Raw genomic sequence first — 19,155 nt, forward strand, 5'->3', positions numbered from 1 at the left:
GACTAATACAGTATACATCATCCCACAAATGTTAGATGCAGATCTTTACATTTTTTAAATATTTCCTATGTGCAAATTTATTCTTGATGACAAAAATCTTCCTTGGCATAGAACATACCAAATGTCTGGAAAGATGTTCAGCCATTCTTCGGGGACTATTTTTTCAACTTGTTTTTGCTCCCCAACATCTATTGCACTTATACAGCCCCATAATCATCACACTCCCACTTCCATGCTTCACTTTCAGGACTATGCATCTATTGTGGCAGTCGTGACCAGGTGCATGGTAAACATGCTAGACTTGTGTTTTAAATATTTCTAGAGTATTTGTTTTTGATTGTTCATAACTAAAAACAATCCACTGCTCAACTTAGAAATAATGAAATTACTGAGAGGCGGCACAGTTTTGAATTATTTGGCATTTAAGTCATATTGCACAGGGGTGCGCTCACAGTCTGTTGTACACTGTGTGTCACATAAGCCATTTGTAGGCTACTCATGTGCAGCCACAGTGTTGGTGTAGTGATGTTCAGGGTCGCAGCTGCCCGGACAGCTGTGGAGGGGACAGCTCAGCCGTGGGAAAGGCTGGAATAAGCTTCTCCACATGCGGACAGCACTCCTCAATTTATGGCATCTATCTCTGGAAATCAATTTAATAGATGTTACTGGGCCAGGCTGTTTGCTTTAGACCTCCATGCGTGTGGGTGAGGGATTATCATGAAGGTGTATTATCATATTAAATATTTATGTTGTAGTGGGACGAAAAATCTCTTCATTAGATCACACCACTACTATGTTGTGAGCCAAAAACATGATAAAACCACCTATAGTGCTTCTCTAAGTCATCTTAAGCTATCCATATCTCTGTTAGAGAGATTTACCACCTGCATTCAATAATCAAACTCCCATAGAAGGTAAAGGAGTTAGAATTTTTACACCTTTAATGTCTTATGTGCAACAATAGATATAACTCAGTGACTGAGCCTGATTTATAAAACTGGCTAAACAGAAAATTACCCAGGGATCATGTGCCCACAGCTTCCCCAAAGGAACTCTTCTTTGAGATCATCTGATTGCAAATATGTTTATGCATGTACACCACCAAACAACATGCACCAGTCCCGAATTACGATGTGTGACAATGTCTTAAAGCATCAGTATGCTTTGAAAAAACTGGGCTGACATTAGATCACATCCAAAGACTCAAAAATAGTCGCCATCAAAGGAGGAGGAAAAAGCCTAAACGTCTCCATCTTGCAGAATCCTTCTGCCTCCCTAATTGCCTTCCAATTACACACTTTCAACAAACTCTGCCGCAAGACGTTTATGGTGTTGCACTTAGTTTGACAGAGCTGAATAAAGAATAAATGAGGTTTCAAAGGAGAACCTTTCAAACATCATCATATACAATCCTCAGATGGTGCAACAGCAGTAAATAATCAGGTTGTGCTTAATGAAATCGCCACAAACTAATTAACACAGGAAGTCTGGACCACAGTTATACCTGCTTTATCCTTCAGAACATCTCCGGGAGCTGGAGTCTTTTCCATCCATCATGGGGCTAACACAAAGAGACAGAAAACCACGCATGCCTGCACTCACATACAGTTTAGAATCACTAATTAACCCCCATGCATGTCTTTGGAGTGTGGCTAAAACTGGGAGACCAGCAGCTTCAAACCCAAAACCTTCTTGCTGTGCCATGTCTGCTGTGTCCACTATTCTTGATAGGAACTTGGATAGTGAAAGGGAACACAAACAGCATAAACAAGTGGTGGGTAAAGGGGATCAGTAGGGCCCCATCAGGGATTAGGTCACCTGGGTTAAGTCAGAATTTTACACCTCACACAAAGCCTGACTAGTTGTCACGTGGGCAGCTATGTCTGCATGTTTCTGAACCGACAACATTCACATCCACTATGATTTACCAGCTCTGAGGAAATGAGAAAAGAATCATGTATTAAACTTTTCTGCAGTTCTCAACTGAATACAACACTATGAAGGTCCTTCCTCTCAGACAGAGACTGTCTGTCTGGAAAAGTGGGCCACTATCTCTAAATTTGAATAATATCATATGTCTCCTCTTCCTGACGATCGGCTTTTCATGCCGCCTTTGAGCGTAGGCATGCGGATCAGACATAAACACTTCAGATTACCATAGTGGTCTGACAGCACATCTTATAAACACATTCTGACAGACCATAAACCAGCCTTTATCCCTTGTGACATCATCAGGGTTATCTCAGCTTTAGCATATAGACAACAAATCTTAGCAGCTTCCATTAACAACTATAGACTTGAACTTAAAATACATTGACATTAACAATAAGTCAGAGAGGGATGCTGCTGAACTGCACTATAGGAAATGTGCGCAGAATTTCCAGAGCGGTACCAATACAATGTCAGAATTTCTTACCTAACTTGTCTGTTTGTGGTATTCTTCTTTAAAGGTGGGACACTTCAGGCAAAGACATGTTGTTTTCATGCATTGATCAGCCTTAAAACTCACAATTGGTGACAGTTGCTGACTTCTCTTAGCCACTTTAAAGAGGGCCCATTTCATACATTCATTCAACTCTCACGTAAATGCTACAGTGAGGATGGCTGAAAAGCTTAGCAAAGTTCTGAACAAGCAAATCATTGACCAGAAAAAGTCAGGAAACTAACCTGGAGCCATTTCAAAGCAGGTATCCAAAGTTGACCTGGATGAATGAGAAACTACACAGACTTCAAAGCAGGTACAGACCCCAAAATCACCTGTGCAAACAACTACTTGTAAATGTAAGTGCATGGTACAGTTGTGTCATTGCCATGATCAGTAAGAAAACACAAACTATCAGTTACTGCTGAGATATAATTGGTCAGGATGGTCAAGAGTCATCCAAGAATCACCAAAAAGCAAGTGTACCATGCATTAGAAGCTGCTCAGTGGTCCAGTCAAGAGTGTTTTACATCACCGTGGCCGAGAAGCTGCCATGCAAGAAGGAAGCGCTTCCTCTTGAAGCGGCACCTTCAGGCTCGATTGAAGCTTGCTGCTGATCACATGGACAAAGAAAAGATCTTCTGAAGGAAACAAAATGAGTTATTTGGCCAAAATTACTATAAAAATGTTTAGAGGAGAGATGGAGGGACCCTTAACCCCAAGAACACCAAGCCTATCATCAAGCATGGTGGTGGCAGTATTATACTCTGGGGCTGTTTAGGTGCCAGTGGAAGTTTTAGGGAGTTTTACCTCCACATTCTTCAGTAAAACCTAAAATCAACAGCCAGAAGGTTGGGTCTTGGTTGCAGTTGGGCGTCCAAAAAAGACAATCACCCCAAAACACATCAAAAGTGGTAAATAAACGGCTATATATCAGGCCAGAATTAAACATTAACACTGGCCTCTCCAAAGTTCTGACCTAAACCCCATCAAGAACCTGTGGACTGTCATGAAAAATAAGTCTGTGTCAGAAAGCCAACGAATTTAGGTGAACTGCACCCATTCTGTCAAGATGAGTGGTCAAAGATACAATCAGAAGCTTGCAGACAGCCACAAAAAGTGGCTAAATGAGGTGAAAATGGCCAGAGGACATTTAACTGAATGCTAGATTTGCTGTATGTATATTTTTGACCCATCATATTTAGACATTGTCCCAGAAGACTTGCAATAAATGTAGAAATAAACCAAAATATATGATTTTTTTTAATGTGTATGAGACAGGTTTCTATAGCTCCATACGGGGCTGTTAGAAGTACCAGCCTACTGGATGTACTTTTCCAGTAGCTATAATTACAGTGAAAACAAACGGGCCAACCATGTGCTCTCGCGTGTTGCTATGTCACCGTGAGCCTCTGAAAGTGCTCTTCTCGCTGTTCTCTGTTTACGACGTCTGACTGATGGAGTAAAATCACACGGGCAGACCCCGGAGACCCCCTCCTCCCCTCCTCCCCTCCGTGCGCTGATCGCCACTGATACAGCAGCGCCGGTAGGGGCGGGGCGGCACTGCAGCAGTGCGCCTCTCCGTTGAGCTGTCTCCGGTAATGTTCCAGAGGATACGCACGCCCCTCTCCGCCCCTGCCGAGAGACAGGTGGTCGGACTGTTAGCCTCCATCCTCCAGCGCTGCCCCTCATAATAAACAGGAAAAAATAAATAAAAATCTGTTGACAGCACGAGAGGGGTCGGTCGGCGCGAGCGCGTCCCCGATGGACTTCCAGCGTGTGACCTCCGCGAGCACCGGGCGGACCGCCGGGGAGGGGGGCAGCAGCCGGACCGCACGAGGAGGAGAGCCCCGCCGATCCAACAGCGACTGTTCTGCAGCGAATTCCTCGAGATACCGTCCACGGGAGGAGATGCACCGACAGAGGAATGAGATGCGCGAGTAAAAAAGTTGTCACGATTTCGATGGGAATTTTCATCTGAGCGGCGGCAGGATCATTTGTGACTATCCTCCGGTCTGGGAAGTTCCCTTGGGGGGGTTTCATTATGGCTTCAGGCGCCGGTAAGGCTGCACAGCCCCCCGGGCCGGGCTCCGCCGTTAACGGGACTGCGGCAGACTTCCCCAACATCGAGCAGGAGCTGTACGACTACCAGATGCACAGCAAAATGTGCAAGAAGATCGCTCAGCTCACCAAGGTAAGATCCGCCGGTGACACCGGGGAGAGAGGCGCGCCGCCGGGTGTCAGTGTGGCGGCTGAACGGAAGATCCGATGGCTGCCCGACTATCTGCCATCTCCGTGATTTCACAGGAACAGATGCTACAGCAGAAATGTAAATGCTTATGCAAATATGAAATCAGTCTATAGGAGATTAATCCTATATTCAGAGGAGCAGCACAAACAGAAGGTCGTGCTCTAATAAGATGAGTTACAAATCACATTATCTGCTGGGCTAATTCTGACAATTAAAAAAACAACTTGAAGGAGGTTGTTCGTGACGGACAGTAATCTGACATCAGATCACTGAGAGCTTTAGGTGTAGCTTCAACAGTCTGAGCAGCAATTAAGATGCATTTAATAATCAGTTATTTTATGGATTATCTGCACATTGCATACATTTACACTAATTTAGATGGTTGAATGTAGAAAATACAAATGATTGCTCATCACACTGGGCCAGAGAACAAAACGTTTCTTCTTTGTCTGACCAGTGGAGAAAAAAATGCATCCAAAGGTATCAATTAACGGTGATATGAAGCAGATAAAAGCTGGAACCAGCAAATTGCTGATAATTCTCGTCATAACACACATTTAATGAGAGGTCAGTAACAGTTTTTGCGGCGATTTAGACATTTTTTCCTGATTAATGCCGATACATCCTCCTCCATGTGCAGGTCTGACAGGTGTAGCTGTTATCTGCTGGCGTTTCATAGGGAGAGCGTTGCTCTGTGGGGATTCTCCCTCTCTGTGCTCCACAATAATGCTTACAGAGGCAGGGCATGACCCGTCGCTTGTTGAGCTATGACAATTACTGATGACTGTGCACTTCCCATCCTCCCTCATGGGTGCACCTCTGTGCAGCCTGCAAGTCCACAAATACATGTGTGCAATGCGCTGAACATGCTGCATCTGTGTTTGTGTGCGCTATTTAAAAAGAAAAGACTTGCTCTCGTGCACACGCAGACAAAGATGATACAGATGAGCGGTCAGCACATGTGTCTGTGCTTGTTAAGGAACCGTCCTTCTGTCTCTCATGCCCTCCTCCGCTGTTTCCATCCTGGTGTTCCTCCCGTGAAGCTCGTGGACTCGTGAAACTTTATGCACGCCATGCCAGCCCGCTTTAGCTCTTCAGTGACCGCAGGATATAAATCCGAAACCCTGCAGCAGCTCTGTTGAAATATAAGAATCATCAAGGCTGATATTTGGTGTAAGCATTTCCTCTGTAGCTTTGGGACGCTGCGCATGTGACACATGGTTTATTTGAGTGTTTTGGGGCGGGTGAGGAGAGCAGAGGAAGTGGGAAATGGGTCAGCTGTGGAAACCTTAGATGTTTAATAACCCCTGTTCACACACACATGCACTCAACACACCTCCTCACGTCTGGCTGTCCCATCCTCACTTCTGCTTGACTTGCACAACTCCCTCTCCTCCCCCTTCCTCCACCTCCATCACCTCCCTCCCCGTCAGAGAGTGGTCTGCCCTGACTGAATGGACGCTGCTAAAGATAAACCAGCAGCACGTCGGAGTGTGTTTACACGGCGGAACAAGCCAATGGGAAGAAAGCGAGAGCTGACCATATCGGGCCAGCTGTTGTGAATGTTCACGTAAGCTTGCTGCGAGAACAAACATGCACACGCCCACATGAGCACAGAGAGAAGAAGAGTCTCTTGACGTGACTCACGGAGATCAACAGCAGCATATGAAAGCCAATGTGCACATATGCACCCACACTTTTGACTGGTAGCTCCTATTCTGTCTTTGGGTTTCCTGCACTTACACTGTCGTAGTGTTTAAAGCACGCCCAGCAGCCTGTGATATGCGTGGAGGGACGTGCATGTGTATGTACACTACCAGTCAAAAGTTTGGACACACCTTCTCATTCAATGTTCTTTATTTTTACTACTTTCTACATTTTAGATACATACTGAAGACATCAAAACTATGAAGCAAGATATATGGAATTATGTAGCAAACAAACAATTTGAAATAACTCTAAATATGTTTTATATTTTAGTTTCCTCAAAGTAGCCACACTATGCTTTGATTACTGCTTTGCAAACCTTTGGCCTTCTCTCAATGAGCTTCATGAGGTAGTTACCTGAAATGGTTTTCACTTCACAGGTGTGCCTTTTCAGGGTTAATTTGTAGAATTTCTTGCCTTCTTAATGGGGTTGGGACCATCAGTTGTGTTGTACAGAAGTCAGGTTGGTTCACAGTTGACAGTCCTATTTGACAACTGTTACAATCCATATTATGGCAAGAACCAATCAGCTAAGTAAAGAGAAACCACAGTCCATCATTACTTTAGGAACTGAAGGTCAGTCAGGCTGGAAAATTGCAGAAACTTTGAATGTATCCCCAAGTGCAGTCACAAAAACCATCAAGTGCTGCAACAAAACTGGCTCACATGAGGACCACTGCAGGAAAGGAAGACCAAGAGTCTCCTCTGCTGCTGAGGATAAGTTCATCCCAGCCACCAGCCTCAGAAATCTCAAGTTAACAGCAGCTCAGATTAGAGCCCAGATAAAAGCCACACAGAGTTCTAGTAGCAGACACATGTCTGCATTAACTGTTCAGCGGAGACTGCACCAATCAGGCCGTTATGGTCAAATAGCTGTTAAGAAACCACTACTAAGGAAAAGCAACAAGCAGAAGAGAACTGTTGGGGCCAAGAAACACAAGGAATGGACATTACACCAGTGGAAATCTGTGCTTTGCTCTGGTGAGTCCAAATTTGAGATCTTTGGTTGGTTGGTTAGTTGGTTTGGGGTGCTGATGTCAAGCAGAAGTGTCCAAGCTTTTTACATCTTTGCTCAACCTCTCCTCAACTAGTCAGTCTACATCTCACTCATCTTTCAACTGCCCTGTCTCAGCTCTCCTTTACACCGAAGACAGAATATTAATTTCATGCTTTGCTGACTATGAAGTTATTGTCACTAAGCACAGGCACTGGCTCGCAAGGCTACATGAATAACATTATCGACTGGCAGGATCAATATGGGGATCTCGAGTCAGAATTTACAGTATCAAGGGGCTCTCGCCGCTTCTCTGGCCAAGCTGCCATGCCAAATGTCTTCAGATTTACGCCCCAAAAGCTACATCAAAGTGTGATACTGCCTCTAGTCCTCAGTTATTGCAGTGGCGCTGTAAAATAAAGGTGTCACAGATGTAATAAACATTAAGGCTTTTACAGTGACGTCTAGCGTTTTCCCCAACTGTATGTGGTGTAAAATTAGAGGACTGGCTGATAAATATCATCATTAACGCTCTCCTCAGCCTTAGAGTGAACCAATGTTACTTTTAGCTAAACAGCAGCTTCTGTGGCTGCAAGTACAGATTTAGAAATAATGTTAAATGCTAAAACGTAGTGCAACACTGGTATATATACAGAAGATAGATAATTTAACGTACTTTAAATTTAATGTAGCAGCAAAAAACCCTGAGTGCATGAAATTGAACAGGAGTGCATTTTTACCGTGTTATTTATTCTTTCAGATGTTATACTTTATTTAAATTCTACAGAGAAAGTGTGAAGATATGTCTGATCTTTATGATGGAGATAAAACATTTTAAAGAGATTTAGATCAGTGATCTCTCACCCTTATGACTTGTGCCTCATTAAGATAAAACAATGATAGCTGCTCTGCTCTGGCTTTATACCAATGAGCTTGGATTTATAGTTTTATCTTCTTAGATCTGGTCATTTGAATAATTTTCAGAGGAACGAAAAGGTGAAGCCATCCAGTGTTACAAAAGAGAAAAAGCAAGGCTGAGAGACACTGGAAAATATTAAACTGAGGTATTTGTGGCAAATTTGAAGGTTTCCATCTTTTAGGTAGAGCTGCAATGAATAATCAATTAGCTGTCAGCGATTAAATTAATCACCAACTATTGTGCTAATCAATTCATCTGCTTGGGGCTGCACTTTGGCGTGGTGGTTAGCACTTTCACCTTGCAGCTAGAAGATCCCTTGTTCACGTCCCGGCCTTCCTGGGATCTTTCTGCATGGAGTTGGCTTGTTCATGTGCATGTGTGGGTTTTCTCCGCCTTCCTCCCACAGTCCAAACACATGCTGAGGTTAATTGGTGACTCTAAATTGTCCGTAGTGTGATTGTTTGTCTCTGTGTAGCCCTGTGATAGACTGTCCAGGGTGTCCTCTGCCTTCTCCCTAAGTCAGCTGGAATAGACTTCAACCCCGCCCCCAACCCTAGTGAGGATTAAGTGGTGCATAGATAATGGATGGACTGCATTAATTTGCTTGAGTACAACAAAAAGTCCAAATTGTCTCATTTTGACTTCTTAAAATTGAATATTTTCTGTTGTGTTTCCCCCTCTGTGACAGTAAACTGACAGTCTTTGGGTTGTGGACAAAATAGGACATTTGAAGGCGTCATCTTGGGTTTTGGGAAACACAAATTGACATTTTATACAATTTTTACCATTTACTAGACCAGGAAAGTCCACCCATCCATTATCTATGCCTCACTTAATCCTCATTAGGATTGCGGGTGGCTGGAGTCTATCCCGGCTAACTTAGGGTGAAGGCAGAGGACACTCTGGACAGGTCAACAGTTTATCACAGGGCTGCATAATATAAAGACAAACAATCACACTCACATTCACACCTACGGACAATTTAGAATCACCAATTAACCTCAGCATGTTTTTGGACTGTGGGAGGAAGGTGGAGAACCTGGAAAAAACCAATGCATGCACAGTTAGAACATGCAAACTACGCAGAAAGATCCCGGGAAGGCCAGGACTCAAACCGGAGATCTTCTAGGTGCAAGGCGACAGTGCAAACCACCACGCCCCCGTGCAGCCACACCAGGAAAATAATCACTTAATTATGAAAATAATCATTAGTTTCAGTACTTTTTTAAAAGCACATAGAGTTTAAAGGCATTTGCACTTTATGCCCAAAACCATGTCTTGAAGGCTTTGTGCGTTTTTTGGTTTGGAGCTGTTTGTCATGGTCCCTTAGTATAAATTAAAATGGATCTCTTTAGGCTGCATCTGTAGTTAAGACAACAATTTGTCTCCAACTTTGTGTCTTGAGAAGCATCTTTCATCTTCCAAAAGGACAATATCCAGTGCCAGAAATGATCTTCCGAGTTTGGTGTGGAAGAACTGACGTCAGCACCATCCAGCACGTTTGTGGAAAAATTGCAATGCAGACTGCAGCCAGGCCGTATCAGGCAACACCGCCAGCTGACCTCACTAATGCTTTTGCAGCTGAAGGAGGACAATTCCCTGCAGCCAGTTTCCAAAACCTTGCAGAAAGCCTTCCCAGAAGAGTGCAGGCTCTTTCAGCAGCATATTAATGAATACAGTCTTGGATTGAGATGTTCCACAATCACAGAAGTGAGTGTAATGTTCAGGTACCTGTATGTTGTGCACAGGTACGCTCAGGAACAGTACCATTAGTTTTAGAGACTGGGAGGTTTAATGCTGCTCCAGAGAAGGACAGACTTTGTTTGCTGTGTGATTTAGGTGAAGTTGAGAATGAAGTTCATTTTATGTTTTACTGTCCTGTATATGAAGATATCAGGGAGGTGCTTTTCAGGAAGATGTCCGCTGTTTATTTTGATTTCTTTTGGTTGGATGACCATGAAAAACTTGAGCTGTGCTTTAGAAGGGGAATCTTTTTCATGGCAGAATTTCTTTGCTGGGCCTGGACTAACAGGCAACATATTGTGTTTGAGAACTGAGCAGCAGAATAATGTGTGTTTTGGCTGTACTGCTGCAATGCTGGTATATCGGTGTCTTGTAAACTCATGTGTGCATAACACAAAAACAAAGAAATCAATCAATCAATCAGTCAATCATATTGTTTGTCATATAGTGTACTTTGCTCTATCTCAGGATGGGAACCAGCCATTCCATTGTTAAATCACCTTGTCTTTCCTTCTCTCTTGCTATATTTCCTTCCCTGGTCTCATTTTGAAACCACCAAAGAGGGTGGCCAAGAACAGCGCAACGCTCTCCCCTCAGAGCCTACCCTCCTTTCAGAGTCCCCTTCATTCCACTGAGTCATAAGCCAAAGTTCGTGCACGGTGACGTGATTGAATAGCCAGGATGGCATACCGTTCCAGTGTTTGAGTGACAGGGTTTGGGGAGAGGTCAAATCCGACATCGATATCAGGAGCTGGACTATAAGAAATGCATCGTAGATTACTGGAGGTCGACAAGGAAGTGTATCTGGAAGACACACACACACACACACACACACACACACACACACACACACACACATATATAGAGGGAATGTCTGGCAGTGCTGTACCAGCTGTGTGCTGCAGACAGAGAGGCGTCTGGGTAAAATATGAGCCCATGTGTCTCCTGCGTACACCCATACACATACACAAACACACACGCGCACACACACACACACACACGCGCACACGCGCACACGCGCACACGCGCACACGCGCACACGCGCACACACGCACACGCACACGCACACGCACACACGCACACACGCACACACTCTTCTGCCAGCGAGTAAGTGAGACGTCAGGGTCACCAGGAGCAGATGATGACACAAGCGACGTGGAGTAGAGGTTGAAGTGAATAGTGGGGTGAAACAGGCCATATTTCATATGTTAGTCAGACTCTATATGGGAATGTTGGAGAGGCGCAGCGCCTATGTTGGCATGTATCACTCCATAAAGCTGGGCTGTAATGGCTCACAGGTCTTCGGTTACAGCGCACGGACGTGTCAGTGTTGCTGTTTAACCTCTGTGTGTTATTGTGTTTGCACATCAGAGTCAGTTTAATGTTTGTTATCGTGAAGCTGCCAGCTCAAAATATTGACTCCATAATGCGTGTGCACTAGTATTGGTATTGGCTGCTGTTCTGATGTACCTCTGTTAAACAAAGGCAGAACGGGGGGAGAAAAAAAACATGCAGTGAATTATCTGAATCTATGGGGATGTAAACCGTAATCAGGTCTGCTCAAATTCAATATAAGATTTTTTTTTGTTCTAAAAAAATGTACAACTGAAAAATTATCACCAAACAATAATATAGAAATGAAATTCTGTCAGTCACGTAAAAGAAAAATGGAAAAACAGTCTCACACCAAATATGCACTTAAATAGGAAGGCTTGTAGGTCAATGTTTAATCATTTTAAAAATCCCCTCTTTTAGTATCATCCTAAATTCAACAGTAATTCACCGTTTCAGCTCAAAATTACTCTACAGTTAGTTCTAAAATGGGTAAAAGGCTGCACAAAAACATTTTTCTGTATCACTTGACCTTTGGGATGCAGAACCCTAAAACGCGGCTTGACAGCTATTTAATTAAAAAAAATCACAATAACTACAAACTAAGCCTGATTAGGAACACAAGACACAGTGATGAACAAAAGGAAATATTAAAGCCCCATCAGCGGTAATTTGTTCCTGTTTGGCTGCAAGGGTGAAGCGTGATTTTATATTCCTAAAAGCAAGGACACCGCTGTTAAATCACAGCTGTTCAATCTTTGCCCCGTTTGCTCTCCAGGTGATTTATTCTCTGAACATGAGGAACGAGGAGCAGGAGGCGGCGCTGCAAGCTTTGAGCCACGCCCACCACGACGAGCTCCACCGCATCCTGATGGAGACGTGTCACGAAGGGGAGGGCTCAGCGCTACGGACCCGCCTCCTGGAGCTGCAGGAGTCTCTGGATGAGCAGCAGAGAGTCGGCGCCCAGGTGTGTGCATGTCTCTCTGTGTGTGTGTGTGTGTGTGTGTGTGTGTGGATGCACTCTTACCCTCCCGATCACGCTGTTCAAGGGCACGTTGTATCGCTGTAATTTAATGTGTAAACTCCCAGCAGGAGCAGCAGATCAAACCTGCCCCAAATGTGACCTGTAACAGCCAAACCATTTCAGATAGCCCTACTTAATAATTTATCCCTTGTGCAGCACAATAAAGCATCAGCATGAATCATAAATACCCGCATGACTTTCTTATGAGCTCTATGGGAACAAAAATGCATCTTAACATCTACAGACATAAAAAATGTACATGTACCTTAAACTTTTATTCTGAGACGTCTCGCTCATCTGTGTGGTTTATCTGTCGCCTGTTGTAAGGTTCTCTGTTCAGCCTTTTTCTGCAGATTCAAAGCAGTCGGATCAGTGTGGGTCTGTAATAAGAGCATAACTAACAGCAAATACATGAATTCAACAAGTGAACTTCATGGGTTTGGTTGCGGACACAGATGACTGCAGTCAAATAGGTTTTGTAGTTTTGGTGACCAGAGGTGCAAAAACAATCGTAGTGCCTTGCAGCGCAACCTGGAACAAGAACGACAACATTAATAGTGGGACAAACACGTTATCAGATATTATGAGAGTAGAAAAGTTTCACTGATGCCAACACTAAAAGAATGCAAATGTTAAAACATGGGGACATTTTGCTTTACGGCTTCCTGTTTAACATTCATAGGCAGCATATAAACACGTAATAGTATGCAGCTGTAAGTGTTTATTAGTGTATATATTCATGTATTCACATTCTTTACTTAAGTAAAAGTACTAATAAAACGTTCAAATAAAGGTTCTAAATTCAAAACTTTATTTAACCTCCTAAGACCTGGTGTCCACATATGTGGGCATCTTTTTTTCCCCCCAAAAGACCATATTGTTCATAATAATGATAATAATAATAACTATATAAATAGAATGAAATATAATGAATATGATAAATATAATAATCAGATATTTGATATTATCCGATTATTATATTTATTGATTACTCTTTATCCCACATAACTAGAAGAAATCTAAAATGCAAGCCCAACCAAAACTCGGGTCTTAGGAGGTTAAATAAAACTATGTAAGTATCAACAGCAAAATTTAATGGAAGAATCAAATGTTAAAGTATTCTATGGCTGTTGTGAAGTAAAATGATCCCTGTCAGCGTTTCTCAATTACATATGATGTGTCTGGATTAATATTACTGCTGCATTTATAAATAAAAGAAAATGATGTAACGTGTTGCCATAAACATACAATTGTGGAGCCTAGTCTCATGTTATATCCACCTAAAATAATTTAATTCAAAGATTCATTAAAACTCACACATCAACAAACATTCAGCATAGTTTCAGTCAATACAACGACATATTCAGAAATAAAAGACTAGTTAGTCAGTGGTGGCTCATTTCTTTGGTTGGGATTTCTGAATAATTTTGTGATAATTTCCAAACTGCATCTGAAAAAAAATCCTGTAAATATCACAGTATTTTTTGTAAATCTATTCTCTTGCAGTCAGTATTGAGCAGGTCAGCTGAGAATATAAAAATGTGGCATTTCTTAGTATGCAGTGCAACATATATGGAGAATAAAGGTTCAAATAATGCTCAAATAATGAGCCTATTTTGCAAGATAAGTCATAGTTTCACTGTAACTACAAAATACCTGAAAAAGTCTCTGTCTTTGTTGTTAGTTTTCAGTGCAACCCTCTTCATATTATGGCTTACTTCTGAATCCTGGTTACTTCTGGGGCAAAAAAAAAGCCAGAAAGAAGAAATTTATGGCTCAAACCTGCCTGATCTGAACAGTACAGACTGATAATGATGTTTTGGCACATACTGAATATTATATATATTATTAAATGTCACAACATTGTAGGTAACTGGCCTTTATGACCACAGATATGGCATTTTTTAAATGTTTTGTATGCACACTGCCCATTGGTCTGCGCAGCTTCTAGAGCTCTACAAACACCTTCAGGAGGATGTAGTACAGGATATTTGTAGTACAGATGTGCCATGACAGAAATGACATGTTTCTGAGGAAAAAATATCATTCCTTTGAATCGCCGCCTGAAATAAATTGGGCACTTTTTAAGGAAAAGGGTGTATTTCTCACTACTAAGCATGCATACTCAGTGGGCAGCGAGCTCATAAACTACTGTTCAAAAAATTTAGGGTCGCTTAGAAATGTCCTTATTTTTGAAAGACAATCAGTTTGCTTCAATGAAGATAAATACAGTCTAGACATTATTCATGTGGTAAATGACTATTCTAGCTGGAAACGGATGATTTTTAATGGAATATCTCCATAGTGGTACAGAGGAACATTTCCAGCAACCATCACTCCTGTGTTCTAATGCTACATTGTGTTAGCTAATGGTGTTGAAAGGCTCATTGATGATTAGAAAACCCTTGTGCAATTATGTTAACACACGAATGAAAGTGTGAATTTTCACACCCCGCACTTACATACACAGTAGTGTATGTAAGTGCAATGTGCAGTTTATCCTTTCATCCTCTGTGCCTCCAGGTGCAGGCAGACTTTGAGATCTTCCGCATCCAGGCGGAGGAGAGGGAGCGTGAAACTGAAGCGGAGCTGAGAAAAGAGTTTGAGGAGCAGCTAAAGGCTGCAGAGGGGGAACTCCAGCAGGCCAAGGCCCAGGTCAGCGCTGCCCAGGAGGAGAGCGAGTCCCTGAGCGAAGAACTGGAGAAGGCCAGGGAGCAGCTCCAGAAGCTGGACGCCAAATGTGAGGAGCTACAGAAATCTGCTGACGAGGAGAAAATAAGGAAAGAAGAGAGACAAAGAGAAGACGAGGAGAAAAAGAAAGAGGAGGAAGAGAGAGAGTCAGAGCAGCGCGAGGACTTGGAAAGAGTCAAAGCCCTTTGGGAGGAGCTGAGGGCGCTGAAGGAGGACAGGGACCGAGCAGACGAGGAGAAGAGGCGAGCGGTGAAAGAAGAGCGGGAGCAGTGGGAGCAGAAGGTGAATGATCTGAACGAGGAGAAAGAGGAGATGAGGAAGAAGATCGAGGCCGAGTGGAGGGAGGAGCGGCAGAGGTGGGAGGAGAGGGAGGAGGAGGAGAAGAAAGGGATGCACAGCGCGCTGCGAGAAAGAGTGAAGAGAGCTGAAGCAGAGGTGGAAGGTCACCTGGAGAGGTTGGCTGAAAGCAAGAGGAGCACGGTGAAACTGCAGGAGCGGATCCAGGTACGCAAAGACAATAATCATGGGTAGTAACTTTGTGCAAAAAATGCAGTCAAGTAAAATTGCATCTTAAAAGAGCATTTCCGATTTCAGTGACAGAAGCATTGCACAAATATTGACCATATTTGTACAATCCGTATTGGACTCTGTTTTCACACATCCTAAAAATAGAACCCAGCGCTGTGGAAAAGGGAGGTGAAAGGAAATTGAAATGTTGCAACTCTGTGATGCACCCAGCTAATGATTGTGTTGATGGGAAAGGAGGGAGTGAGGTAGAAGCAGCAAGAGAGAAAAGAGGGAAATCTTGCTTGTCTAACCACAAGCTGCCCTCGCTGAGTGCTATTCCCACTGCCAACTATCTGCTAATGAGTAGTTTGAGCAGGATAGATTCGCTGCACCACCACCATTACCCCCTCACGCATGAACATTAAGCAGCCCTGTGAGAGCTGGTACAGAGCTGACATAAGCCCTCACAGCAGACCATTAAAGGCTCACAGCTGGTCGAGATAGTTCCCTGACGCATCACATTTCGTCCCTCATTCTTTTCTATCGCACCTCCAGTTTGTCTGACTTGTGTTCTTTCTCCCCGTCCTTCTTATCTGTGTCAAATTTGCCGTCGGCTTCTGTCTCTTCCTCATCTATCTTTTTTTTCCTCTCCTTCCTATTCCCCTGTGCACTTTGTCAACCCTCTACGCTCCCCTGCATGCTAAAAACTCCCACCTGGCCTTTATGCCTCCCCTTCAGGACCTGGAGGAAGAGCTGGAGCTGGATCGGAGGCGCGTGACGGAGGCCGAGGGCGTGGCTAAACGGGCGGAGGAGGAGCTGGCGGTCGCCAAGGAGAGGCTGCTGCTGCAGGAGGACGAGCTGCAGAGCAGAGCAGGTACTTTCTCACAGTCCAGCTGTCTCCTCGAAAAGAAAGGAAACTCAGCTGAGCTCAGTGCGTTTCCATTGACATTATAATATATACAGAGAATGCAACAAATCCACATTATTCATCCGCCACAAAGGCAAACAGTTTCATCACAGTGTCATCACACCCAGTCAGCAAAAAAAAAGCTCCAGAATTTTATTTATTGCATGAGAATAAATTTTGTTTTGGGCTCCTCCGCATCCAATATCAGTCTGATGGAAGTCCATTCTGCTTCTTCATACATAATAAGTCTTGTGTTCACGTCTTGTGTCCATTTTGGTGTGTATTAGAGGAGCTGCTGAATCGTGGAGGCTGTGAGGTTTGTGTTTGTGCTGAAATGGAGGAAATGAGGAGCCAAGTGAGTCGTCTGCAGAGCAGGAACAGAGAGCTGGAGCTGCAGAGTAGCGGCCGAAACAGTGACCACGCCCGGCAGATACGCCAGGTAACACACAGAAAGATGAAGAAATGCAGTGCAGTCGAAAATGCGAGCGCAAATAGAGATACATGCCGTGTGTGTGTTTCTAGCATGCTGAGGCCTTGTCCAGTCTGCGCTCAGAGATGGTGAGAGCCCAGACAGAGGAGCTGCGTCGCATCCAAAAACATGCCGACGACGAAAGGGACAAGCTGCAGAAGGAGATAGAAAGAGAAAGAGAGAGCCTGCAGAGGGAGAGGGAGCAAGAAAAGGACCAGTTCGAGAAGGACAGGAACAGAATGCGCAAAGAAAGAGACGAGGAGAAGGAGGTGCTGCACAAAGAAGTGGAAGAGGTCAGAGAACGTGTGAGGAGAGAAAAAGAGGAAGAGGTGGACCGGCTGCGCAAAGAACTGGAAGTCGAGAGGGTGCGGATTCGATCCCAGTTGGACAAGAACATTGAGCAGGTCGAGGCGGAGAGAGCGAACGTGCAGCTGAAGCTGGAGGAGGAGAAGAAGAGGCTGGTGGAGAAGGCCGAGGAGGACAGGAAGCGGCTGAAGGAACAAGTGCGGAAGGCGATTGAAGAGGTGATGAGGAGACATGCGGCTGAACTAAACAGCGTCCAGGAAGCTCTGAGCTCTGAGAAGAAAACCAACCAAGAGGTCAGCGCCTGTCTTGGGGGAGAGTTTATTCTGTTTAACTACAAATTACCACTAGATGTATGAAAGATGCACATCAACATCTCCAGCAGTTCTCATAAGAGTAAAAATCAGGTTGGAGAATTAACATCGATAACCTGTCTACTGTAAAATCTGCATTTCTACACTATTGTTTAGTGATCCAGGATGTTTAATTACAGTTTCCTAACCAAGACTGTGTACAGTATATTGGAGATATTTTTCTGGACAGATGATTAAATAAGACAATAGAGCCTGTAGCAAAAGACAATGTAGTTTCTCTATAATGTCCACTTTAAAAAATATCCTGCTGTTCAGCTGTGGAAGCCAAATAATTGCAGGCTTTATTATTTTAGTTTCACTTTCAGGCAGACTTTGGATGCCATTATTTTGGATATGGGGACAAATTTCTGCCAGTAAAAACGTTTCCTTTCATCCTGTGTCACAGCTGTGACAGTAAAACTTTCCCTGTTCTGAGTCTCTGTGATGCACTTACTGTGTGCTCTTGTGAAAACTTTCAGACATTCTGACTGGATTGTCCAGTCAGAATGTTTTCCATCTAACCTTAACGATCCTAATAAGAACAAGAAAAGCACTCAGAGAGCGCAGTCCTCTGTCAAGGCTGTCCATTCTCCCATATAGCATTGTGAGAAATGCAGCTTTTTATTTTATTTTTATTTTTATTTTTTTAGAAATGCAGCATTTGTTTATTTATTGGTTATTGATGATAACCAAAATGACTTTGCACTGAGCACAAGAGTATGTTATGTATGTGTACGTTATGTACAGATACCGAATTGCATCACATAAATATGTAGCAGGCGGTTGGAACTGATGGGACCTGGAAACACCCCCACAATTTGATCAATTGTTCCTCCTATCATTTCCGACGGATAAGTCCTGATAAGTCCACAGCAAGTGGATTTGTAGAAGGATCACAGTCATGTGATCGTCAGCAGGCAGCTGATGTAGTGTTCACTTGTTGTCATAGTTACAGTGACGCAGTGCCGCTATCTCACAATGATTCAGAAATGTTTTGCAAATCCGTGGATCCAGACTATAAGCCGCATCACTGCTAAAATCTAATCACTTGCTCCTTGTGTCATTTCTGACCTCCCCTAAAAATTTCATCCAATTCCGTTAGTCCGTTTTTGAGTAATGTTGCGAACAGACAGACAGACAAACGTACACCAATCGTCACATACCTCCGTCTCGTTCCTTGGTGGAGTAGTTTTTCTTTATTTGACATATAAGACATCAGGCTACTGCATAACAGCTACAGTAACTAACCCTACTACACTAGTTGAGTTAGACACACCATCTGTGCCTAAGCAGGGTTTCTCTTTAGTCTAAATCACTGATTCTTAAATATTTTCAGCTTGTAAACCCTGGAAACAAACCAAGGCTTTCTCACTTTTTTAGCAGCTGCACATGCATTAAACCCAAGAGGTGAAATTATAGAGACAGTTGTCAGGAAAAAATAAAGATTAAGCAAATGTGTGGGGAAAAAAGTAGCACTGTGTGTAGCACAAATGTTTTGTTCTCTGATGTACTTAATTCTCTGGTGACCCCCTG

At 43.4% G+C, this 19,155-nt stretch overlaps 1 protein-coding gene across 4 annotated transcripts in view; it reads left to right on the top strand.

The window, feature by feature from the left end:
• The first annotated feature begins 3,985 nt into the window (after positions 1 to 3,985).
• The window catches only part of LOC111565574 (protein FAM184B), a 29,827-nt gene continuing 14,657 nt past the window's right edge, over positions 3,986 to 19,155 (top strand). For 2 of the 4 annotated variants that reach the window (XM_023265721.3, XM_023265722.3), the window contains exons 1-6: positions 3,987 to 4,616; positions 12,147 to 12,335; positions 14,916 to 15,587; positions 16,329 to 16,464; positions 16,785 to 16,936; positions 17,020 to 17,565. In XM_023265721.3, coding sequence (XP_023121489.1) covers positions 4,467 to 4,616; positions 12,147 to 12,335; positions 14,916 to 15,587; positions 16,329 to 16,464; positions 16,785 to 16,936; positions 17,020 to 17,565 — 1,845 coding nt within the window. In that variant the 5' untranslated portion in view covers positions 3,987 to 4,466. Of the gene's footprint in view, positions 4,617 to 12,146; positions 12,336 to 14,915; positions 15,588 to 16,328; positions 16,465 to 16,784; positions 16,937 to 17,019; positions 17,566 to 19,155 lie in introns of all 4 variants that reach the window. The other 2 variants (XM_023265720.3, XM_023265723.3) reach the window with 2 other exon arrangements.

This window comes from Amphiprion ocellaris, chromosome 4 (genome assembly GCF_022539595.1).
Source record: "Amphiprion ocellaris isolate individual 3 ecotype Okinawa chromosome 4, ASM2253959v1, whole genome shotgun sequence".
In the NCBI taxonomy this organism is placed as follows: Eukaryota; Metazoa; Chordata; class Actinopteri; family Pomacentridae; genus Amphiprion; species Amphiprion ocellaris.